This window comes from Archocentrus centrarchus, chromosome 18, assembly GCF_007364275.1.
Source record: "Archocentrus centrarchus isolate MPI-CPG fArcCen1 chromosome 18, fArcCen1, whole genome shotgun sequence".
In the NCBI taxonomy this organism is placed as follows: domain Eukaryota; kingdom Metazoa; phylum Chordata; class Actinopteri; order Cichliformes; family Cichlidae; genus Archocentrus; species Archocentrus centrarchus.
In genome coordinates this window covers 16552901-16579989 of record NC_044363.1, presented here as the reverse complement: position 1 = coordinate 16579989, position 27089 = coordinate 16552901, and the positions used below count along the sequence as shown (strand labels likewise).

The following is a 27089-nucleotide window of genomic DNA, read 5'->3' as shown; positions in this document are numbered from 1 at the left end:
TACCAATCTGTTAAATGCTTAGAAAGAAATGTGAAATGACCACAAAGTCACAGAAGAACAAACACCCAAATCAAATAACAAAATCACTAACAAAAACACCACAAAGAAATGCAAAATAAATATAAAGTGACTCAAAATAACTACAAATAGTTCAAAAGAAGAAGTAACTACCAGTAAATGCATTATTAATATAAAAACACATGAATTTACTACAAAGGGATAACTTCATGTCCTTTCATTCAATTCAATTTTATTTATATAGCACCAAAACACAACAAACAGTCACCTCAAGACGCTTTGTATTGTGGGTAAAAACCCAATGTAAAAACCCTTGTTCATGAGTGATGGGAGAAGGGAGCGGGAGATTGACAGATGATGCGGATGCTGCACCAGTCTGTCGTGGTAAAGAGGGAGCTGAGCGTAAAAGCGAAGCTCTCGATTTACCGGTCAATCTACGTCCCTGCCCTCACCTATGGTCATGAAATTTCGGTAGTGACTGAAAGAATGAGATCGCAAATACAAGCAGCAGAAATGAGCTTCCTCCAAAGCGTGGCTGAACTCTCCCTTAGAGATAGGGTGAGGAGTGCAGCCATTAGGGAGAAGTAGAGCTCCTGCTCTTCCACATCAAAAGGAGCCAGTTGAGGTGGTTCGAGCATCTGAGTTGGATGCCTCCTGGGCACCTCTTGGGTATGGTGTTGTGGGCATGTCCTACTGGGAGGAGGCCCCAGGGCAGACCCAGGACACGCTGGAGAGATTTTATTTCTCGGCTGGCCTGGGAACACCTTGGGGATCCCCTGGATGTGCTGGAGGTGGTGGCTGGGGAGAGGGAGGTCTAGGCTTCTGTGCTTAGGCTGCAGCCCCCATGACCCAGTCCCGGATAAGTGGAAGAAAACGGATGGCTGGATGGATGGAAACGCATGAATTTACTACAAAGGGATGCACACTGACAACAGGATGGCCACTAAAATGCAAAAGATTTTCTTGCCAGTTATTGAATTATCCATCACAGGGCTAACAGAGGATCATTCACACCTGTAGACATTTAACCCTCTTTTGACAGTAAAAAAGCTCCTTTAGGATTCACACAGTTATTTTTGTGAGTGATGCAATAACATCATGATCTTTCAGGACACATCATTATTGACCAAATTGGTTGTGTTACTGTACATTATAATTGTATTTGATAAAAGCATGGATTATAAAAAAGTAAATGTAAAGAGGTAAAATGGTAAAGTTGTGTATAAATTCACAAGAAATCCCTACATTATTATTTTAGAGTCAATAAAGAAGGCTTATGATGCAGGTTTAAACTCTTGCAAAATGCTGAGAGACCAGACGTTCTCTTTTCATGCATGGCATTCTTGACCATTTGAATTTTGCAAATCAAAGCATTCTCAGAAGAGGCAAATCTTTATGATGTGTGTCCTTGTACTCTCTCATTTGCATTGCTGCCATTCCCAGACAGGTATGCTTGGACACTTTGCAAACAGCTTTCACTGAAAACACAACAAACCTATTGTAACGTATGGGCGACAGTTATTTAATCTACATCATTTAATCTACAAAGAATGATTTGGAAAGAAATTTCAACAAGAACTGTTCTTCACTGGGGCAAAAATGCTAAAATTCTATTTTTTAAAGTCATTTTTATCTTTTTCTGTTTTATATAATTGAATATCTTTGGGGCTTGGACAGTAAAATTAAGTGGTTTGGTCGACTTTGAGCTTTCAGAACTTAAATCTTTTTTATAGAATGTTTTTCAGTATGTTTCTGACTAGATCATTTCAAAACTATGTGTACTGACTGTTTTAACTTACTGTTTTAATTTTAAACATAAATAAGAATCATTTGGCTTATGTGGAACTCAATATGTAAACAGGTTTTAAACATCCAGAGGCTTCATAAATTGCAGCATTCTGATTCAGTTTGAATCTGCTCAGATATTTTTCTATATTCCACAGATCCCTAAGTGGAGATGAGTGGTTCTGGATGTCTGGACATTCCATGAATTTCATCAATTGGCCACAAGATTTTGTCCCTGATCGTTACTCCAACACCTGTGGAAGTGTGGCCAGTGGAGAGAACTTCCTGTGGCAGGACCAGCCCTGTAGGGAGGACCTCAACTTCATCTGTGAATCAGGTTGGGCTTACAAAACACTAATGCACGTGCACTCATATTGGACGCTGCCTTTATTAACTTACCTCATGTCCCTTCAGGTGCTGAGGACGGCGTGCAGAGAGTGTATTTCTACAGCACCAAGAATGTCACAAATCCATAGAATCCATAAAGTGGAATAATATACTGTATTCCTGAATGCATGTATGTTTTGTTAGAAATAGTTTTCATTTGAAACTTATTTTACATTCCTTTCATTATGTAAACTACTCTGTGGAAAACTCTGTAAGAAGTTTCTGTACAAAACACCATGTTTGCCTTTGTCATAACTCCAGTCCTCATGAAGCACTCAGCTGGACTCATATATAACTGCACCACTGATTTCTGCTTAAAGCGTTGCTGGCTGTTTCATAACTCATGTTCACAGGAATTGAAGCTATACAAAGTGTGTGAACTTATTGCCTTGTAATATATCCTCCACATTTGGTGTTGGGAATTCAGAAATATATGCCTATTATAAGTTTCTCTAAATTTGTGTGAAAGACCTTAGTAATGAAATGCAGAACTGAAATTCATCAAAGTAATAAAATCAGCATTCAAACAACAGTTGTTTGTCATGTTTTTTTTTTAATTTATTTAATTATACATTTATTATTTTAATAAATTAAAATACATGAAATAAATCACTTTAATATACTTATTTTAATGTATGAATTTATTTTCTTTTCATCTCCAACCTTCCTTTTATCTCAAAAGTTCTTGATACAGTATTTGTAAAAGATGTAACTAATCGTCTGCAGAGGAATAGTTTATTTGAAGAGTTCATCTCTGCCCTTGTCCTGCTAGACCTCAGTGCAGCTTTTGATATTGTTGACTAAAAAATTTATTACATTAATTAGAGCATGCCATAGGCATTCAAGGAACTGCACTGCAGTGGTTTGAGTCATATATATCAAATAGAATAATAGAATATTTGCTAATGTCAATGGGGAGTTTTCTTCACACACTAAGGTTATTATTCTATTATTCTATTTACACTATACATGCTTCCCGTGCCAGTGATGTCAGTATTTGACTATTTGCTGTCCAGTAATCAGATTAAAGTTACTTATCCAAGTCACTGTGTGTTACTTTTTGTCATTTTCCTCAGTACAAAGATGTATTTTTGCTTTCTTCTTGAGTCTTGGGGAGTGACGTCTGGCCGATGCGACAATTAAGCCCCGTTTTCAGCATGAGGACAATAACAGCACAGCGACACAAACGTAAACAATGGAGGGAGGAGAGAGATGCGCGTTTTCTAGCTGGAAATACAGGCACTATTGTGAGTCTGTGTCAGCTAAAGATGACAACATCAAGGTTAGTTGTGCACTCTGTGCTGGCAACAAAGTGCTCTCTAGCTTCAAAAACACTACGTCAAATATGAGGAAACATCTGGAGTCACGGCGCAGTCAAACTTACAGAGGAGTCTCACCAGGTGGCGAAGCAGAGCTGCGACTAATGCAGGAGGCCCCCCAGCACCCAAACAACAAAAGCTGGACTTCGGTACAAACCAGTAAGTGGGGGAGAGCTGGAGAAGTTGGTCAGACAGTATGTAGTAGAGGAAATGCTGCCCTTAAACACGGCTGACTCGCCCTCGTTTCACGGTTGTCATTTTTATGTTGCGGCAGCGGGGGTGCTGCCGGTGTTGTGCCAAAAAATGATTTTTGGTATTTGCCATAAAGTGATTGCCTGTATTTAAACGGCTGTAAATGACTTGTTGACCTATAATCTGTGAAACGCGTCAAACATATCTCTCATGAATGATATCAGGTCATTTTGAGTGAGAAACAGCATTTCTATCACAAGGTTGAAGCTGCAATCAGTTTTTGGCAAAGTGACTTTTGTATATTTGTTTTTTTTATCAAGGTCAAAACTCATTGGATTTAAAAATGTCTTTTTAAACAGAAATCTGGCTCAGAAAGCTGCAGAAATCACAACAAATATAACATCACGGTTCTATAAAGATATTTGAAGTGGCCAAAAAGCACTGGATTGATTATAATGTAGGTACAATAACACAGACTCCTAAAGATAGTTGAATATATATATAAGCCCTTCATAAATCATGCTGACTGCACTTTATTTACCAATATAAGCAAAGACATTACACATAAAAACACACAGAAACATTGGGAGCACTTTATGGCACAACACCGGCAGCTGTTGAAAATAACTAATAAACTAACTTGTAATCTAATTTAGTTACTTCTAAAATTAAGTAATCAGTAAAGTAACTGAGTTACTTTTTAAAGGAGTAGTCTGGAATCAGTAATTGGATTACTTTTTCGAGGTAACTATACCATCACTGTCCCTTACACAGTATAATTAGAATGCACAGCACGCATTTCCATTGCTATGAAGATGATACCCAGCTTTATCTATACATGAATCCAGATGAGACACACCAAATAGTTAAACTGCAGGAATGTCTATTTGACTAATACTGAGTTAAAAGAAACATTTCCAAAATATGCCAGTTGTCTCATTTGAGCCACATGCACTTTTTTTTTTTTTTTCCAGTGTTTGGTTTAATCCTCAAAATTTTTCTTAATAATACAACAGAACATTTGGGACTTTCTTTTTGAAGAGGAAATGATAGGATCTGTGATCTTTTGATGCCTGCATTTGTAAGACATTTTTACCTGTGTCAAAATTGTTTGACATTTATATGTGTACTAGAACACACCAAGACATCCAGCCACACACCCTGGGACCCACGGGCACCCCCATCCCAGGGGAGGCAGCAACGATCAGTGGCGAGCGATAGGGGTGGGTAATCCCACCCTCCTCCACCATGTCCCACAGGGGCCAAATCTCAGTAAGCCTCAGACCCAGGTCACAAATGCACACACATATATGCCATTCACGGCACGGCTTATATGCAGCACAGCAAGCAGAGCTAAGGGAGTGGCCCTACGCACTGCGGCATGAAAAACTGTCTCAGCAGAGTGACAGCTTTTGGTGGTTCAGAGCACTGAACCATCCCCTAGTTACATTGCTATAGGTCTACGCTGCACTGTAAACCCAGATTTTGATTCCACTTAAAAATATTGAGTTCATATTACGTAGCCCCTTAACTGGCAAGGGCCCGGTGACGGGCTGTTTGTAGTCCCTTTTATATGGCAGGCTTTTTCACTCACCTCTTTTCACCCTGTTAATTCACCACTCTACATTTAATCATTAGTTATTATTAATCTCTGGCTCTCTTCCACAGTGTGTCTTTTGTTCTGTCTTTCTACCTTCACCCCCAACCCCCCGAGAGGACTGCCTCTCCCTGAACCTGGTTCTGCCTATTCTTCATATTTAAAGGGAGTTTTTCTTACCCACTGTTGCCAAGTGCTTGCTGATAGGCGCTGTTTTGATTGTTAGGTTTTCTCTGTAATTATTGTATGGTCTTTACCTACAATATAAAGTGCCTTGAGGCGACTGTTTTTTATAATTTGGTGCTATATAAATAAAACTGAGTTGATTTGAATTGTCCCCCATTTAACCGATGATATTGTTGTCAAATAATTGCTTGGTCAGGACTAGGAAAACATGTTTTGTGTTCAAACACAGCCGTTAAAAATGCAAAACACATGTAATCTGAATGATTTCCTGTGTGTCATTTAGAAGGAGGGTGTACAGCATAAAGCTTTTTTTTTGTTTGTGTGTTTTCTGTTGTTTTCTTGTCTTTTTTGTTTTGTTTTGGTGCATCACTTTTGAGTGAACATATTCATAATATGGTCATCTTGTTAGGTCATGTGCCTGATATTACTGCAAGATGAAAATAATTTAAAACTGTAATAAGGGAAGTGGAACAGAAAAGAAAAAAAGACTAAAAAAATAAATTAAAATAGTTGAACTGCAGAAACATGCAGAGAAAAGAATTGATTGGATGAAGAATATATCAGCATGGGTGTGTTGTCTTTCATGCAAACATCAGAGATTAAATATTTACATGTTCTCCTGAACAAATAAAGGAGAACAGGATGTGATTGCTAATTCTCAGAAGAAAACAATAGAGGTATTAACTAAGTTTACCTGCCAGTTGCAGTGCATCAGTACTTATTTATTTAACATTGAAAATTTTTGAAATTCTTAAAGCAATGAGTCTGAGTAATATTTGCAGCTTCATTGGTAAGTCAATTTATCTTAATTTATTCTTTCTTTGATACTGAATTCTTGTAACATTTGCATTGTATCAAACACCTAGTAAGCAAAAAATAATAACACACAACACACACATTTAGTTTAGATCACGATAAAATTAAAATATATGGTATTGAATGTACACATCACTAATGTCTGTATAATTTTTCAGAAAATAATTTCACTTTTTAAATGTCTTAAATGTCTATATGTTGATAGGCATTTCCATCATGTTAACATCTGGAACACTGGCAGGTAAACATTTCCTCGACAGTCAACACATTTTGGGCCAGATTTACTAAGCAGGGCAAACTGTCGTGAAGCCTCAGTTGCAAAAAGACTGCTAAACATGCACAGCCAGTTCATTTGAATAACTACCAACGGATTCTAACAAAAGCAATAAAATTTAACTGTTCAATAACAAGCAGATCCAGTGATGCAATGAGTTATCTTCAAACCAAAATGATTCTGTGCACATACAGGTTTTACACGTGTTTCTGTCAGAAACAGTATAGTAATACAGATCATTTACATGCAGATGAATATGCAGCTCAATATGTTTTTGATGTAGCGGCAAATTCTTCTGTTAGAAATTGTTAGGGACTATGTATGGTTTTGTAGATTGACACAGTGGTCATCTGAATAAATCTGACAGCTCAGAAGGATCGCAGGATTCATCCTGAGAAGGCCCACAAACCATTCCAGTGCATAACCTGCAAGATCCTTTTGTTGTTTCCCAGTTTTCATATGGTTTTGATTCCTTGTTATAGTTTGTAAGTCCTGTCATTAGTTATATTGAATCCCTGTGTTCTTGTCTTCCCCACATCTCTGTGCTCCAGGGTCTGTTTTGTCATTCTGTGTCTAGTCCTTTGCCTCGTGTGTTTTTGTATTCAGTTTTATTCCCAGTGTTGTGTCAGGTCTGCATCTGTCTTAGTATTCAGTTGTCTCCTGTTTTACCTTGTCAGTCTTTGTCTCTTGTGCTCTGTGTTTAGTTTTAAATCCTGTTGTTGTTACCTGCAGCTGAGCTCCCCACCTGTTGCCTGTTCCCTTATTAGTCCCAGTGCATATATTGTCTGAGTTGTTGCCTGGTCCCTTGTTGCATCAATCCCTCACGTTTGGTGCAGGGTTCTGTTCCTGTCAGCACTGTTTGTACTTAGCTTTAAGAATAATCCTCATTGAAAGAACCTCTCAGTCAAGTCTGTTTCCAGTGCACTGCATTTTGGGTCCATTCCTGCCTGTATTCACTGCACGTTGTGACAAAACCTGAAATCAATCAATCAATTTATTTGTATAGCACATTAAAACAACAGCCATTGACCAAAGTGCTTCACAGGGCATAAAACCAAAAAAACAGCAAATAAAATAATATAAAACATAAGAACATAAAACAAAAATAAAAACACAATAAAACCATAAACAAAGCAATAAACAATGAAGGACCGTAATTGTAGTGACAATGGTAAGGCCAAGAAGATCTATCTACCAGTCTGAAATGCACATGCAAATAAATAAGTTTTGAGAAGTTTTTTAAAAGTAGTAGGGGAATGAACTTCTCTTACTCCATCTATGTGGAGAGGAAGGTCATTCCAGAGTTTAGGGGCAACCACGGCAAAGGCTCTATCCCCTCTACTCTTCAAATTAGATTTGTATCTGGTCAATAGCTTTTGATCGGAAGACCTCAGTTCTCTAATCGGGATGTAGGGCCTCAACAATTCAGTTAAATAAACAGGTGCTAATCCATTTAGACTCTTAAAAACCAGAAATTGTATTTTAACCTGAATTTTAAACTGGAAATCTGTAATAGTTGTCTGTATGAAATAAAACATGATTTACCATAAGATCCCTAACCCTAACCCTTTTTAATGCCAAAGGAGAGTTTCATGCTAGTGCAGACAGCTGGTAAATCTGGTCCTTGTGTTTTTGACTAATATTTGTTTTAACAGTTCATTAATGTGTACATGTATTTTTTTTTAACCAATGAGGTCAACTTCTTCATAACCTGGCACTGAATCAAAAAGCTGTCCAATCTTCAACCAGTGACAATGTGGGACTTGCCATTAAGGCAGCTGATGGAAAAAGAGATCCAAGCTATCAAACTGGGTCCTGCACAAGTACCAATTTAGAATCCAACCCCTGGTGGAGGGTAGACCTGGGAAAAATGTATACAATTGGTGCTGTAATGATAACCAATAGAGATGAATCGGAAAACAGGCTGGATGGTGCTGAACTCTGGATCGGAAATTCAACAAAGATCAATGACACTGAAAGCACGAGGTGAAACAGCTTCATATGATCCAGATAATAAAAACTAGTCATTATATCAATAATGACTAATTTCTTTCTCCCCCCCTTTTTTTTTTGGCTCTTTCATTCACAGGTGTGCAGTCATTTCCCACATTCCCAGCGGGCAGACGTTTTACTTTCCATGTAGGCCTCTACAGGGACGCTACGTCTCTGTGTTTCTCCCAGGAAGTGGGAAGGTCCTAAGTCTCTGTGAGGTTGAAGTTTACTATGGTAATCACATTTCAGTCTGATGCTGATACAGAAGTCTGGTATTTCACAGACCCTTCAGTCTGAGACCTTGATGGTTACTTTACTAACAGGCACACTTTAGGGCAACAGAACAAATGAATCAGGGGTTCATATCAGGGTGCTTCTCATTACTAAAACATTACACTGATTCTTTTTGATCATCTTTTTAATAATTTTAAACAGCCCAACTAAAAGAAATCATTGTCTTCCTGGCTTATCTTCAAGGATACACATTACCCAATGTGGCACTGAAAGGAGAAGCTACCCAGTCATCTACACTCTCATTTGCCTCTGCGTCCAAAGCCATCGATGGTAGACGGAACTCATTCTATAGCAATGGCTTCTGTAGCCACACTGCTGAAGAGACCAACCCCTGGTGGAGGGTAGACCTGCAGCAAAGCTTTAGAATCACTGCTGTAAAAATCACCAATAGAGGAGACTGCTGTGCTGAAAGACTGGATGGAGCTGAGATCAGAATTGGGAACTCACTGGAGAACAATGGAAACAATAATCCCAGGTGATGATGAGAATTCACATCACAAATTTCATTGAGAAATTTGTTCTGTAATCAACAATATGTCAAAGCTTTTGATAATTTTTTAAGCTGTTTAACAGGGATTTTAACCAACCTTGTAACCAGTTAGATCTTCACAAAGATCCATAACTTATAACTTCTTGTATTTTAGGAAAACTTTTGAAAAAAACTGATACCAATTCATTTAGGTCCTTCAGAATGAAAAGAGAAGACTAAAAAAATTAAATTCATTTCTAGTTCAGGACTCTATGTTGCTCTTTTTCAGCAAGAAGACTACAATGCTAACATAATATTGCCCCCACCCATTCTGCTGTCAGGTGTGCTTCCATCTCCCATATCAACATGGGTCAAACCTCCACATACCAGTGTGATGGAGGCAGCATGGTGGGTCGCTTTGTGAACGTGTTTCTTCCTGGACAGAAGAAAACTCTCACCCTTTGTGAAGTGGAGGTTTATGCTGCTCAAGCAGGTAAAGCCTTAAGTGACTAGATTTTATTTATTTAAACACACCTCCCTGATATTGATTCATGCCTGTTTGAACAATTTAGTGGGACCGTTTCCAAATGTGGCCTTAAACAGACAAGCAGCACAGTCATCGACTTGGTACGGGCCAGTGTTTGGGCCTTCAAAAGCTAATGACGGGTGCGTAAATGGAAACTTGAACAGTGGATGCATCTCACATACTTCAAATGATCTTGATGCCTGGTGGAGAGTAGACTTGTTGGCTGCCCATAAAGTCACTGCTGTCACCATCATCAACAGACAAGATGATTATATCGAAAGAATTATTGGGGTACAGATCTTAATTGGGAACTCAGTGGTGCAGAATGGCAACCAAAACCCCAGGTGAGAACTGAAGTCAGACAACTGGAACATTTCTCTATAAATTTTGGTATTTTTTTCAGATTTAAACAGTAACACATGAATTTTTGGAAAATTATTTTAAAAAAATAAAACTGCATTCATTGTTGGATATTAAATGAAGCTGAGGCATTTTTCTATGATTCTTCTATAAATCCGTCAGGTGTGGCATTATCCCATCATTACGGGGTACACCAACATACACATTCCACTGTAATGAAATGGAAGGTCGCTACATCAATGTGGGCGTACGAGGATTTCAGCAATATGTGACACTGTGTGAAGTGGAGGTGTTTGCTTCTCTATCTGGTACGGCCTTGGGGTGTTATTTTTAGTATACCTGTCGTGGTTGTATGCTTATCTTATTATTTTCAAATGATGACCAAATTTTCAAGCAGCTGAAGAGTTTTACTGCTGTTTTGCTTTTACATATTTTTTTAATATTTAATACTATATATAGGACAAATTGAAATAATACACTTTGACTTTTTAGCTTTCAGTGTCTAATTTTTACGTTTACTGCACAAAGGAAAGTTATAATTTTAACTGTTAAAATAAAACAAAATCAAACAAACAAACAAACATGGCTGAAATCAACAGAAACCTAACAAAATTACTCCCTTACAGTGCCAGATGCTGTTAGCCCTTCACCAACTCCTCCACCCCCTCCTCCCACTGTGACAGTGCTCCTGGGTGGTAGGAACGTGACGGTGGTGGGAAAGAGGCTCTGCTGGTCTGATGCTCTGATGTACTGTAGACATTATCACTGGGACCTGCTCAGCCTTCACAGCCAACAGGAGCAAAGTGAGTTGGAGCAGCTGCTGGGCCACATCCCTTTCTCCCTCACAGACTACATGTGGCTGGGACTGCGCAGGTACTGATAGTTAAATATGTATCAGGCCAATGAATAAGTTGGATGTTGTATAAATGAGATGGTGTTGCTCTAGAATTACATGTACCAATCGGTTAAATGCTTAGAAAGAAATGTGAAATGACCACAAAGTCACAGAAGAACAAACACCCAAATCAAATAACAAAATCACTAACAAAAACACCACAAAGAAATGCAAATGAAATACAAAGTTACTCAAAATAACTACAAATGGTTCAAAAGAAGAAGTAAATACCAGTAAATGCATTATTAATATAAAAACACATGAAGTTACTACAAAGGGATAACTTCATGTCCTTTTATGGAGGAGTTTAAGTATTTCGTAGTCTTGTTCATGAGTGATGGGAGAAGGGAGCGGGTGATTGACAGATCATGTGGATGCTGCACCAGTCTGTCGAGGGAGCTGAGCGTGAAAGCGAAGGTGTTGATTTACCGTTCAATCTATGTCCCTACTCTGACCTCAGTGAGTCAGCTGGATGGTATATAAATGAGATGGTGTTGCAATTGAATCACAAGTACAATTCAAAAGATCTATTAAATGATTAGAAAGAAATGGGAAATGACCACAAAGACACAGAAGAAGAAAACAGAAATAAAAAATTGAAATCATTACAAGAAAATACCACAAAAAAATGCAAATGAAATACAAAGTGACTCAGGACAAATGCAAATGCTTCAAACGAAGAAGTAACCACCAGTAAATGTAGAGCCTTCCCTTTCTATATCACAGTTCACTTATTGTGGCTTCACTGCATCGCGTAATTAAAAAAAAAAAAAATCAAATTCCGTTTTACTGAGTTTTCACTATATTCACTATATTCACTGTAGCTATTTCTGTAACACCTTATAATCATGTTCATCACTTGGACGAAGAGGTCAGTTACGCCTGTGCCTTTAGCAGAAATAGAAGTAACGGCTGAGGGTGAAGATACTGCACCGCCTTCATTGCCATCAGTACTGCACAGCTACATAATTCATCATCTTCATCATTCAAGTTGTAGTAAGAGAGTGGGAAAGGTTTAGAGGACTGTGGGAAAGGTTCATAAAGCCTTAAAATATATATAAATAATTAAACATATATATATAATAAATATAACGCTGCTACTTCATGAATTTTCACCTATCGCGGGGTCTCTGGAACGTAACCCCCGCGATAGGTGAGGGATCACTGTATTGTTAATATAAAAACACATGATGTTACAACAACGGGATGCACAGTGACAGCAGCATGGCAGCTAAAAGACAAAATATTTTCTTACCAGTTACTGGTTTATCCATCACAGGGCAAAGAGAGAGATATACAATCATTCCCACTTGTAGACAGTTAACCCTCTTTTGACAGTAAAAGGCTCTTTTGGGGTTCACTAAAGAGGCACAGTCAACACAGTTATTTTTGTAAGTGACGTTATTGCATATTTATATGCAATATGTATATATGCAGTAATGTCGTGATCTATCAGGACACATCATTACTGACCAAATTGGTTGTTACTGTACATTATAATTTTATTTGATAAGAAAAGCATATGTTGCAAAAAATGTAAAGAGGTAAAAGGGTAAAGTTGTGCATAAATTTACAAGAAATCCCTATATTATTATATTTATAGTCTATAAAGAAGGCTCATGATGCTGAGAGACCAGACGTTCTCTTTTCATGCATGGCATTCTTGACCATTTGAATTTTGCAAATCATGCTATTCTCAGAAGAGGCAAATCTTTATGCTGTGTGTCCTTGTACTCTCTCATTTGCATTGCTGCCATTCCCAGACAGGTATGCTTGGACACTTTGCAAACAGCTTTCACTGAAAACACAACAAACCTATTGTAACATATGGGCGACAGTCATTTAATCTACAAAGAATGATTTGGAAAGAAATTTCAACAAGAACTGTTCTTCACTGGGGCAAAAATGCTAAAATTCCATTTTTAAAGTCATTTTTATCTTATTTTGTTTAATATAATTGAATAATATTTTTCAGTATGTTTCTGAGCAGATCATTTAAAAGCTATGTAAACAGGTTGTTATTTTAAAGATAAATAAGGATTCAATTCAATTCAATTCAATTTTATTTATATAGCGCCAATCACAACAAACAGTCACCTTAAGGCACTTTGTATTGTGGGTAAAGACCCTACAATAATACAGAGAAAACCCAACAGTCAAAAACGACCCCCTATGAGCAAGCACTTGGCGACAGTGGAAAGGAAAAACTCCCTTTTAACAGGAAGAAACCTCCAGCAGAACCAGGCTCAGGGAGGGGCAGTCATCTGCCGCGACCGGTTGGGCTGAGGGGAGAGAAAGACATGCTGTGGAAGAGAGCCAGAGATTAATAACAATTAATGATTAAATGCAGAGTGGAGTATAAACAAAGTAAATAAGGTGAATGAAAAGAAACAGTCTATTGTGGGAAGCCCCCCCCAGCAGCCTAGGCCTATAGCAGCATAACTAAGGGATGGTTCAGGGTCACCTGATCCAGCTCTAACTATAAACTTGATTAAAAAGGAAAGTTTTAAGCCTAATCTTAAAAATAGAGAGGGTGTCTGTCTCCCGAATCCAAGCTGGAAGCTGGTTCCACAGAAGAGGGGCCTGAAAGCTGAAGGCTCTTGATAGGTTCAGATCATTTTAAAAACTCAGAGGACAAACACACAACTCTTTTGAACTTGCGCAAGGAGGAGAGATCCGTTCCTTGAACTCAGCTCTCAGCTGAGCGGAAGTTATCTGTCCTGGCGAACTGCTTCCTGCGCAGCGCTTTTATTCGGATTTTCACAATAAGATCACGTGGGTTACATCAAACACAGTTTACAGCATGTAATAAACAACATTCTTGGCTTTTTCCTTACCATATATGGTCGTAAGCATACTGTGACATGTGCGCATGTAACATGGCGTATACGAGACACGTATCCTATATGTGTTCTCTGCAGGCTGAGAGCAGCCTGCAGATAACTACAACTTCCTTTGTAAGAAATACCACCACGTGTTCCCATTTCAAACATAAAAACAACAGTATCATATGCACATAAAACAACTTATAGAAAATATACAAACAGAAGATATGATAATTTATAAGAAACAGAATGGAATTTATACCATAACTCCAACAGCTCTGCCTCCCATTCTACTCTTAAGTATCCTAGGAAACACAAGTAAGCCAGCAGTCTGAGAGCGAAGTGCTCTGTTGGGGTGATATGGTACTATGAGGTCTTTGAGATAAGATGGTGCCTGATTATTCAAGACCTTGTAGGTGAGGAGAAGGATTTTAAATTCTATTCTAGATTTATCAGGGGGCCAATGAAGAGAAGCCAATATGGGAGAAATCTGCTCTCTCTTTCTAGTCCCTGTCAGTACTCTAGCTGCAGCATTTTGGATCAGCTGAAGATTTTTCAGGGAGCTTTTAGGACAGCCTGATAATAATGAATTACAATAGTCCACCCTAGAAGTAATAAATGCATGTATTAGCTTTTCAGCATCACTCTGAGAAAGGATCATCTGGCTAATCTGCTCAGATATTTTTCTATATTCCACAGATCCCTAAGTGGAGATGAGTGGTTCTGGATGTCTGGACATTCCATGAATTTCATCAATTGGCCACAAGATTTTGTCCCTGATCGTTACTCCAACACCTGTGGAGGTGTGGCCAGCAGAGAGAACTTCCTGTGGCAGGACCAGTCCTGTGGGGAGGACCTCAACTTCATCTGTGAATCAGGTTGGGCTTACAAAACACTAATGCATGTATACACATATTGGACGTTGCCTTTATTACCTTACCTCATGTCCCTTCAGGTGCTGAGGACGGCGTGCAAAGAGTGTATTTCTACACCACCAAGAATGTCACAAGTCCACAGAATTCATAAAGTGGAATAATATACTGTATTCCTGAATGCATGTATGTTTTGTTAGAAATAGTTTTCATTTGAAACTTATTTTACATTCCTTTCATTATGTAAACTACTCTGTGGAAAACTCTGTAAGAAGTTTCTGTACAAAACACCATGTTTGTCTTTGTCATAACTCCAGTCCTCATGAAGCACTCAGTTGGACTCATATATAACTGCACCACTGATTTCTGCTTAAAATGTTGCTGGCTGTTTCATAACTCATGTTCACAGTAATTGTAGCTATACAAAGTGTGTGATCTTATTCCTTTGTAATATATCCTCCACATTTGCTGTTGGGAATTTAGAGATACAAGCCTATGACAAGTTGCTCTAAATTTGTGTAAAAGACCTTAGTAATGAAATGCAGAACTGAAGTGCATTTTCATCGAAGTAATAAAATCAGCATTCAAACAACAGTTGTCTCTGTTGAGCCACATATACTTTTTTTTTCCAGATTTTGGTTTAATGCTTAATTACTGTTTGAGAGAACACAGAGTGTGTCACAGAACAGCTGTATGTAAACAGATTGTGGACCCAAATGCAGGATTTCGCAGACGTGGCAAAAGTACAGACATTCTTCAGCAGAAGTACAGATACTGGAATTAAAAAATACTAAAAGTTGTAGTCATTCAACTTCTTTATTCAAGTAAAAGTGAAACAGTACAGGCTCTGAAATGTACTCAAAATAAGAAAGTAAAAAGTTGCTCTTTGGAGGACATTTCTACCAGATATTTTTGTGCTCTAATTGAACCTTATTTTGACATAATAATAAAATAAAATTATCACATGAGAACACAAGCTTTATTTCAATCTAAATTCTAATGCTAATTAATGTACTCAGCTTGAACACTGCTATATAGAATATAAGCAGAAGAAAAAGAAAGATAATTTTCTTTTTTTTTTAATTGCTGTATTTGCTGTTGCCCGCATTCTTGAGGGTAACTGTCGCAACACCTGAACAGCGGTCAGGTGGTTACAATGGAATTTGACAGGTGGGGGAACCCTAAAATCAGGTGTAGCGGCTCAGCGTGGGGAAAAGAATCACAGTAATTTCTATTGTGAGCTCCAGTAGGCTTTCTCTGTGTGCAGGCTATGATCAGCTGACCTGTGCTGGTCCTGCTGCTCTGAGGTTTACTGCTCTTTCTGGATCTACACAACTGAATTCAGCAAGATGTAACCCATTATTTCACAAGCTATCTTGGCTGATTTCCATCCCCTACACTGACAGTATACAGTTGGTATAAAGGTTGAATTCAGCAAATTAATCTAAGCATCATCAGCTTAAATACAAATGATTCTCTGCTATGCTTGATGTAACCGAACTCTGAGCATGAACACTACAGCCACTGTGCACCATTCTAACACAGAGCTCCTCAGTTTGTTTTGTTAAGTTTCTTGACTAACAGTGAATTAGATAAATTCACACGCTGCACCGAGTATTGTTCAGAGGGTTCTCATACCGTGAGTGAGCTGCATGTACTTTGTCGAGTGAAAACTCCAGTGAGTGAACTGCTAATAATGCTAGCCTGCTAGTTGGTGTCATCTTGGCTACTTGTTACTTTATTCTTTAAAAATATATTTTTGTAATGTGTCATGAGGCTTCTGTGATGTAGGAAAAACAAAACCAATCAGAGTCAGATTTACTATTCAATTCAATTCGATTCAATTCAATTTTATTTATATAGCACCAAATCACAACCACAAGGCACTTTATATTATAAAGTCTTTTTACACAGAAAACTCAACAATCAAAATGACCCCATATGAGCAAGAATTTAGCGACAGTGGGAAGGAAAAACTCCCTTTAAACATGAAGAAACCTCCGGCAGAACCAGGCTCAGGGAAGGGCAGTCAACTGCTGCGACAGGTTGGGGCTGAGGGGAGAGAGACAGAACAAAAGACATGCTGTGGAAGAGAACCAGAGATTAATAATGACAAATGATTAAATGCAGAGTGGTGTATAAACAGTGTAAAAAGAGGTGAATAAGAAGAAACACTCAGTGCATCATAGGAACCCCCAGCAGCCTAGGCCTATAGCAGCATAAGCAAGGGGTGGTTCAGGGTTACCTGATCCAGCCCTAACTATAAGCTTTATCATAAAGGAAAGTTTTAAGCCTAATCTTAAAATTAGAGAGGGTGTTTGTCTCCCGAATCCAAATTGGGAGCTGGTTCCACAGAAGAGGGTCCTGAAAGCTGAAGGCTCTGCCTCCCATTCTACTCTTAAGTATCCTAGAAACTGTTGGGGTTTATTTTTTTAACCAGTGAATAAAATGACAAATGTAAACTCCAGGAAATTAAAGTAGTGGCTGAAGCAAACAACAGACAATTTAATGAATAAATAAATACATTAGACATTAGAAAGTGCCAGACTAACTTCCCAGTCTCAATTTATCTTATCCTTGAAGGTTTGGCCACAGTACATACAATTAAAACCATGTTCTGTTATTAATCTGGATAAGATTGCTTTGTACTGATTAACTGAAACATCAGGGGAGAAGATGTGCTTTTTGTACAAGGCTTTATCGCTGATGGGAGAAATCTGAGTCATGAGAGCCAGCACTGGACGGACCAATGACGAAGGCCAAATCACAACACTTTTCAGCATCACTCTGAGAAAGGATGTTTCTAATTTTAGAAATATTGCACGAATGCAAAAAAGGGGTCCCACATATTTGTTTAATATGTTCACTGAAGGACATATCCTGGTCAAAAATGACTCCAAGATTTCTCACAGTGTTACTGGAGGCCAAAGTAATGCCATCCAGAGTAAGTATCTGGTTTGACACCATGTTTCTAAGATTTGTTGGGCCGAGTACAAGAATTTCAGTTTTATCTGAATTTAGAAGCAGGAAATTAGAGGTCATCCAGGCCTTAATGTCTTTATAACATTCCTGCAGTTTAACTAATTGATATGTGTCATCTGGTTTTATGGATAGATAAAGCTGGGTATCATCTGCATAGCAATGAAAATTTATGCAATGCTTTCTAATAATACTGCCTAAGGGAAGCGTGTATAATGTAAATAGAATTGGTCCTAGCACAGAACCCTGTGGAACTCCATAATTAGAAGAAGAAGAAGAAGAAGAAGAAACAGCCTTTATTGTCCCACAGAGGGGAAATTTGGGTGTAACAGCAGCCGCAGTTATTATAAATATAAATAAAGATATAATAATTCACACTATTAAGAAAAGAATATATATAAAATCAACAAACAATATTAACCTTAATACTACAAATAATAATAACACTATATACAATGTGCATGATGTGCCGGACTATTTACAATTAACCTTAGTGTGTGAAGAAGACTCCCCATTCACATGAACAAATTGGAATCTATTAGATAAATATGATTCAAACCACTGCAGTGCAGTACCTTTAATACCTATAGTATGCTCTAATCTCTGTAATAAAATGTTATGGTCAACAGTATCAAAAGCTGCACTGAGGTCCAACAGGACAAGCACAGAGATGAGTCCACTGTCAGAGGCTGTAAGAAGATCGTTGGTAACCTTCACTAATGCTGTTTCTGTGCTGTGATGAATTCTGAAACCTGACTGAAACTCTTCAAATAAACCGTTCCTCTGCAGATGATCAGTTAGCTGTTTTACAACTACTCTTTCAAGAATCTTTGAGAGAAAAGGAAGGTTGGAGATTGGCCTATAATTAGCTAAGGCAGCTGGGTCAAGTGATGGCTTTTTAAGTAGAGGTTTAATTACAGCCACCTTGAAGGTCTGTGGTACATAGCCAACTAATAAAGACAGACTGATCATTTTTAAGATTGAAGCATCAATAATTGGAAAGACTTCTTTGAACAGTCTAGTAGGAATGGGATCTAATAAACATGTTGCTGGTTTGGAGGAAGTAACTATTGAAGTTAACTCTGAAAGATCAACTGGAGCGAAAGAGTCTAAACAAATACCAGCAGTGCTGAAAGCAGCCGAACGTGAAGATAAATCTTTGAGATGCTTATGAATAATTTTTTGTCTAAAATGTTATTTGTAAAGAAATCCATGAAGTCACTACTAGTTAAAGTGAAAGGAATACTCGGCTCTACAGAGCTCTGACTCTTTGTCAGCCTGGCTACAGTGCTGAAAACAAACCTGGGGTTGTTCTTATTTTCTTCAATTAATGATGAGTAGTAAGATGTCCTAGCTTTACGGAGGGCTTTTTTATAGAGCAACAAACTCTTTTTCCAGGCTAAATGAGCATCTTCTAATTTAGTGAGACGCCATTCCCTCTCCAGCTTACAGGTTATCTGCTTTAAGCTGTGCATTTGTGAATTATACCACGGAGTCAGGCACTTCTGATTTGAAGCTTTCCTTTTCAGAGGAGCCACAGTATCCAAAGTTATACGCAGTGAGGATGTAAAACTATTGACGAGATAATCAACCTCACTGAGAGCAGAGTTTAGGTAGCTGCTCTGTACTGTGTTGGCACTGAAGAGCATAACAATGAAGGAATTAGATCCTTAAACTTAGTTACAGCACTTTCAGAAAGACTTCTACTGTAGTAAAATTTATTCCCCACTGCTGTGTAATCCATTAAAGTAAATGTAAATGTTACTAAGAAATGATCAGACAGGAGGGGGCTTTCAGGGAATACTGTTAAGTCTTCAGTTTCAATGCCATATGTCAGGACAAGATCCAGAGTATGATTAAAGTGGTGGGTGGGCTCCTTTACATTTTGAGAGAAGCCAATTGAATCTAACAATAGATTAAATGCAGTGTTGAGGCTGTCATTCTCAGCATCTACATGGATGTTAAAATCGCCCACTATAATTATTTTACCTGAACTGAGCACTAAATCAGATAAAAAGTCTGAGAAATCAGAAAGAAACTCTGAGTAAGGACCAGGTGGACGATAGATAATAACAAATAAAACAGATTTTTGAGTTTCCCAATTAGGATGGACAAGACTAAGAGTCAGGCTTTCAAAAGAATTAAAACTTTGTCTGGGTCTTTGATTAATTATTAAGCTGGAATTGAAGATTGCAGCTAATCCTCCTCCTCAACCTGTGCTTCGAACATTGACAGTTACTGTGACTCGGGGGTGTTGATTCATTTAAACTAACATATTCATCCTGCTGTAACCAGGTTTCTGTAAGGCAGAATAAATCAATATGTTGATCAATTATTAAATCATTTACTCATTTACTTGAATGAGAGAGACCTAATGTTTAATAATCCACATTTAACTGTTTTATTCTTTGGTGCAGTTGAGGATGCTATAATATTCATTGTTTTTTTATTTTTATTTTTATGCTTAAATATTTTTTTTTGCTGATTTTAGCTTTGTTTTTTGGTGGTCTGGGAGCAGGCACCGACTCTGTGGGGATGGAGTTTTGGGGGGATGGCAGGAGGAGTGTAAGACTGCAACTCTGCTTCCTGGTTTCAACCCTGGGTAGTCAGGTTTTAGGAGGGTTAATAAATTTGGCCGGATTTCTAGAAATGAGAGCTGCTCCATCCAAAGTGGGATGGATGCCATCTCTCCTAACAAGACCAGGGTTTCCCCAGAAACTTTCCCAGTTATCTATGAAGCCCACGTCGTTTTTTTGGACACCACCCAAACAGCCAGCAATTCAAGGAGAACATGTGGCTAAACATGTCACTCCTGGTCTGAGGGGAGAGAAAACTGGGGCCTGGCTAGCTATTTTCCAGGGTGCGGAGCAAAGTCTCCAATTGAGTCTGACCTCCACAGACACACTGATTTAGACACATATACAACTGCACCACTGATCTCTGCTTAAAATGTTGCTATCTGGTTCATAACTCATTTTCATAGTAATCATAGCTGTATAAAATGTGTGAACTTATTCCTTTGTAATATATCCTCCACATGTGCTGTTGTTGTGAATTCAGCAAAGTTTGTCTATGTCAAGTTGCTCTAAATCTGTGTGAAAGACCCTAGTGATGAAATGCAGATTACACTTGAGAAATGCAGAACTGAAATTAATCAAAGTAATAAAATCAGCATTCAAACAAAAGGTGTATGTCATGTTCTTTAAATGTAATTATTATTTTAATAAACTAAAATACATCAATATAATTCATTTTAATGTACTTACTGTAATGTATGAATTTTAATGTACTAATTTATTTATCTATTTACATTTTATGTCCAACCTTCATCTCAAAAATTCTTGGAAGAGTAGTTGTAAAACAGCTAACTGATCATCTGCCGAGGAATGGTCTGAAGAGTTTAAGTCAGAATTCATCAGAGTACAGAAACAATATTAGTGAAGGTTACAAATTATCTTCTTATAGCCTCTGACAGTGGACTTATCACTGTGCATTGACCTAAAATTTTATTAAAGAGATTAGAGCTTACCATAGGCATTAAAGGCAATGCACTGCAGTGGTTTGAATCATATTTATTAAACAAACTCAAATTTGTTCATGTCAGTGGGGAACTTAAGGTTAATTATGGAGTTCCACAGGGTTCTGTGCTGGGACCAATTCTGTTTACACTGTACATGTTTCCCTTTGGCAGTATAATTAGAATGCATAATGTATATTTTCATTGCTATTCAGATGATGCCCGTTATGATAGCTTTATCTGGGTATCATCTAATTTCCTGCTCCTAAAAACTGAAGTTATTGTATTTGGCCCTACAAAGCTTAGAAACATTGTGTCTAACCAGATACTCACTCTGTTCTGCCAAAGGTTTCTTCCTGTTAAAAGGGAGTTTTCCTTCCCACTGTCGCCAAGTCCTTCCTCATAGGGGGTCATTTGACTGTTGGATTATTATAGGGTCTTTGCCTTACAATATAAATCACCTTGAGGTGACTGTTTGCTGTGATTTGGTGCTATATAAGTATAATTGAATTTTGTTTTGCATCATCAATTTGGGTGAACATAATCATAATTGTGTAATCATCATCAGGTTATGTGCCTGAAATTACTGCCAGATGAAAATAACTGAAATCTGTAATAAGGAAAGTAGAAAAGAAAAGAGAAAAAGCCTAAAAAATTAATTTAAAATAGTTGAACTGTAGAAACATGTAGAGGGAAGAAGAGCTTTGGGGAAGTGAATATCAGTATAGGTGTGTTTTTTCATGCAAATATTGGACATTAAATATTTACATGTTCTCCTATATCAGAACAAATAAAGGCGAACAGAATGTGATTGCAAATTGTCAGAAGAAAACAACAGAGATACTAAGTAATTTTACCTTCCAGTTGGAATATTGTAATAATTTTGACTTGGATATTTTCTAAAACAATGAGTTTGAGTAATATTTGCAGCTTCATTGGTAAGTCAATGTATCTTAATTTATTCTTTCTTTTATTATTGAATTCTTGTAACATTTGCATTTGCATCAAACACCTAGTAAGGAAAAAAATTAACTGAAGTAGAAGCACAGGATTAAATGTCCTTTTAGTTGTATGAATGAATGCTCATGTCAGCAGTGATGTTAATGATGTTACTGTTGTTTTTTAGTCCCCCCACACATACTCATTCAGTTTAGTTCATGATAAGATTAAAATGTTTGATCTTTAGTGTACACATCACTAATGTCTATAAAGTTTTTGAGAAAATGATTTAACTCTTCAAATGTCTATATGTTGATAGGCATTTCCATCATGTTAACATCTGGAGCACTGGCAGGTAAATGTTTCCTCTACACTTCAACACATTTTGGGCCAGATTTACTTAGCAGGGCAAACTGTCGTGAAGCCTCAGTGGCAAAAAGACTGCTAAGAATGCTCAGCCAGTTTATTTGAATAACTACCAATGGATTCTAAGAAGAGCAACACAAATTGACAGACCTTTATGTCTGTGTAGGTTCTCAGTCATCCAGGTCATAGTAGTCTCTAGAGCAGGACTATTCAATTACTTTTTCTTCTGGGCCAGATTTGAAAATTTTGAGATGCCGCTGGGCCGAAGACCCCTACTTACATTATTTCTTGAGACTTAACTCTAAATATGCTACCAATTGAACTAAATCATAAAAATAAATAAAAGAATTCACAATAAAGGCTTTATACTGCATCATTTATTGATGAGCAAAATAATTCAAGTGCACTGCAAATTTTAACATTTGGCCCAAACCATGACTAGAATATTTTTAACAAGGCAAATTTCACCACACATATGTTTAATTAAAAAAACAAAACAATGTAATAATAACAACCTTTTGCAACAGTAAAGTCTTCTATAACATTTTATATGTATTTGCGAAAGTGAATTTGTTGAACTAGAACGGCCAACTGATGCAGTGCATTAAATATTTTGTAGTGTCTGATCGATCTGTGTGTTAAATTGTGTGTTAAACTGCATTTATGTATAGGTTTTCTTCTTTAGGATTAAGGCCTTGAGTCAGGGCTGCTTTGATTAGTGAATGGTATGAGAGAGTGTAATCTCTTGTTGCTCTCTCTCTCTAAAAAAGGAATGACCTCACATACATGCAGGAAATAAGCTATACCTGGTTATTCAGAAAATACTTTATGTAGTGTCTGTATTGTTCTGTTAAACTTTCTATGTGTATGCATATATGGTCTCTCTCCTTAAAGCCTTTATTGTTTGTGCAGAAGGGTAACCTGAGCTTTAAGTTCTGGCCTCAAGCCAGAAGGAATGCACAAAGAGGCCCCCTCTTCTACCTCTCTAGCTTGCCATATAAGGAGATGTCCAGATGTTTAGCTATAGGTTAGGAGGCTGGAGCTGTTTTCTTAACCATGTATGGAAGGCAGGATGTGGGGGTTGCTAACACTATATAATGTCTGTCCCCCCTTTTGTTCACTGGAGTTAGGGCGATTGGAATTCCCTGTCCCCAGATGTCTATGAGAAGCATCTGTTTTGACATTGTCTTTTGTGTAAATAAACTCTATGTTATACATTAAGACTGTCGGCGAAGGATTTCTTCAACCACATCATGAAACTACAATTTTGCCACCATAAACTACAATTTCAACAAAAGAAACTGCACCAAGTGAACATTTAATAACTGTAAAATTAAAGCTTCTTTTGCATATTCAAAGTAATGCTGACTTAATGCGTTCAGTCTTAGAGTTCAGTCTTTGGGGTAAAATAAACACATTTATCAGTCCAAGCAGGGTTAAAATGGCGATTTTCATTGTCAATTTTATGTTTTTGACCTGTCAGTGACATGTTTTCGAGGTTGTCATACTTGGAGAGAGTATTCTGGGCTGGCGTTGCTACGATACCGGAAGCGGTGCGTTCAAGTACAAGAGGAATGGCGGGAATTTTTAAAACTCTCACAGCAAATATGATTTAATTGCGTTTTTGCAGCTTAGTTTGGGTCAGTCGGGGGGTGGGCCAGTCAAAGGGGGTCCGCGGGCTGGATGTGGCCCCCGGGCCGCTAATTGAATAGCCCTGCTCTAGAGCTTGAATAAAGGGAAACTAGATTTCCTTTTGTTTCCTGAAGACGTTGCAACTCTCAGATTGGCAGGTCAAAAACAAGCAGATCCAATGATGGAATGAGTTATCTTCAAACCAAAATAATACTGTGTACATGCAGATTTTACACATATGTTTCTATATGACAATTCAAATCATTTACATGCAGATGAATATGCAACTCAATATGGTTTTGATTTAGGGGCAAGGTCTTCTGTTGTTAGGGGCTGTGTATGGTTTTGTAGACTGACAAAATGGTCAGCTGGATAAATCTGACAGCTCAGAAGGATCGCAGGATTCATCCTGAGAAGGCCCACAAACCATTCCATCGTATAAACCTGAAATCTGTTTCAGGTTTATACCTGAAACAGATATAAACCTGAAACAGATTTATATCTGACCCATATAAATCTGACCCATATAAATCTGACCCATATAAATCTGACCCATATAAATAATGAAGTTACTGTTATTGTGTCACATATGTAATTGCATGCATCACTGTTTTCTTTTCTGTAGGATGTGTGACGCTAAATGTCAGACATTAATCTAAAAAAGAAAAGAACTGGAGGTTTGAGTCCTAGTAATAGCAGCATTTTCACAGACCTTTAAATATAGTGATATAGTAGCATGGGAGTTGCTGTGTGCATGCAAACTGCTGAGAACAAACAGATCAGGTGCAACATGCACACTTCTTTTTTGAGAGTAAGTTTAGTGCAATTTGCAGTAAATTGCCTGTTGCAAATCTCAGTAAATGTTTACATGATTCATTTAAATACTTCATTCCCCAAATTTTGCATACTGAAAGGGAAATTTCCACAAACACGCAATAATGTCAGTTACAAAAATATCTGTGCCCACACCTTTCATTCATAAATTAACACTGGGCCTCTTTAGGAAATTCCAACAGTAGCTTTTTAACACCAAAAGAGAGTTTCGCACTAATGCAGACAGCTGGTAAGTCTGGTCCTTGTGTTTTGTGACTAATATTTGTTTTAACAAATCAGTAATATATACATATTTTTTTTAACCAATGAGGTCAACTTCTCTACAACCTGGCACTGAATCAAAAAGCTGTCCAATCTTCAACCAGTGACAATGTGGGACTTGCTAGCAAGGCAGTTGATGGAAAAAGAGATCCAAGCTATCAAACTGGGTCCTGCACACTTACCAAGTTAGAATCCAACCCCTGGTGGAGGGTAGACCTGGGAAAAATGTATACAATTGGTGCTGTAATGATAACCAATACAGCAGAATTGGAAAACAGGCTGGATGGTGCTGAACTCTGGATCGGAAATTCAACAAAGATCAATGACACTGAAAGCACGAGGTGAAACAGCTTCATATGATCTAGATAATAAAAACTGGTCATTATATCAATTAGATTAGTTCCTTATATTTCTTTCTCATATTTTTTGGCTCTTTCATTCACAGATGTGCAGTCGTGTCTCACATTCCCAGCGGACAGACGTTTTACTTTCCATGTAGGCCTCTACAGGGACGCTTCGTCTCTGTGTTTCTCCCAGGAAGTGGGAAGGTCCTAAGTCTCTGTGAGGTTGAAGTTTACTATGGTAATCACATTTCACTGTGATTCTTTTTGATCATCTTTTAATTATACAATAATTTTAAATAATGATTGTCTTTCTGGCTTATCTTCAAGGATACCCATTGCCTAATGTGGCACTTAAAGGAGAAGCTACCCAATCATCTACACTCTCATTTGCTACTGCGTCCAAAGCCATCGATGGTAGACGGAACTCATTCTATAGCAATGGCTTCTGTAGCCACACCACCGAAGAGACCAACCCCTGGTGGAGGGCAGACCTGCAGCAAAGCTTTAAGATCACTGCTGTAAAAATCACCAATAGAGGAGACTGCTGTGCTGAAAGACTGGATGGAGCTGAGATCAGAATTGGGAACTCACTGGAGAACAACGGAAACAATAATCCCAGGTGATGATGAGAATTCACATCAGTCAGCTTTCATTGTGAAATTCATTCGAGAATAATTGGTACAATATGTCAAAGTTTGTGATAATTTCTTAAGCTTAACCAACCTTGAAACCAGTTAGATCTTCACAAAGAAACCATAACTTATAACTTCTTGTATTTTGGGAAAACGTTTGAAAAGCTGATGCCTATTCATTTAGGTCCTTCAGAATGAAGAGAGAATTCTTTTCTAGTTCAGGACTCCATGTTGCTCTTTTTCAGCAAGAAGACTACAATGCTAACATAATATTGCCCCCACCCATTCTGCTGTCAGGTGTGCTTCCATCTCCCATATCAACGCTGGTCAAACCTCCACATACCAGTGTGATGGAGGCAGCATGGTGGGTCGCTTTGTGAACGTGTTTCTTCCTGGACAGAAGAAAACTCTCACCCTTTGTGAAGTGGAGGTTTATGCTGCTCAAGCAGGTGGCACTTTAAGTGACTAGATTTGATTTACTCAAACTCACCTGCCTGATATTGATTCATGTCTGTGTTTTTTTAAATACTTTAGTGGGACTGCTTCCAAATGTGGCCTTAAACAGACAAGCAGCACAGTCATCAACTTGGTATGGGCCGGTGTTTGGGCCTTCAAAAGCTAATGACGGGTGTGTAAATGGAAACTTGAACAGTGGATGCTGTTCACATACTTCAAATGATCTTGATGCCTGGTGGAGAGTAGACTTGTTGGCTGCCCATAAAGTCACTGCTGTCACCATCATCAACAGACAAGATTCTGCTTTAGAAAGAATTATTGG

The 27089-nt window shown here is 37.9% G+C and overlaps 1 protein-coding gene across 1 annotated transcript; it reads left to right on the top strand.

Moving 5' to 3' along the window:
* The first annotated feature begins 6215 nt into the window (after positions 1-6215).
* Positions 6216-26780, top strand: LOC115797031 (uncharacterized). Its single transcript, XM_030753513.1, has 15 exons — positions 6216-6274; positions 6506-6541; positions 8269-8560; positions 8664-8800; positions 9044-9335; positions 9671-9822; positions 10070-10199; positions 10378-10523; positions 10842-11088; positions 14635-14813; positions 14891-14944; positions 25385-25676; positions 25781-25917; positions 26007-26298; positions 26609-26780. The coding sequence occupies exons 1-15, from the start codon at positions 6244-6246 to the stop codon at positions 26778-26780; spliced, it is 2589 nt and encodes an 862-aa protein (XP_030609373.1). The 5' UTR covers positions 6216-6243.
* Positions 26781-27089: the final 309 nt, after the last annotated feature.

Excerpts from the sequence above, each read along its gene's own strand:
- LOC115797031 (XM_030753513.1), top strand. The coding sequence starts at position 6,244 with ATGAGTCTGAGTAATATTTGCAGCTTCATTG. Across the intron at positions 8,801-9,043 it reads TGAGGTTGAAGTTTACTATG|GATACACATTACCCAATGTG; the intron begins GTAATCACATTT and ends CTTATCTTCAAG. Across the intron at positions 25,677-25,780 it reads AATGACACTGAAAGCACGAG|ATGTGCAGTCGTGTCTCACA; the intron begins GTGAAACAGCTT and ends TTTCATTCACAG.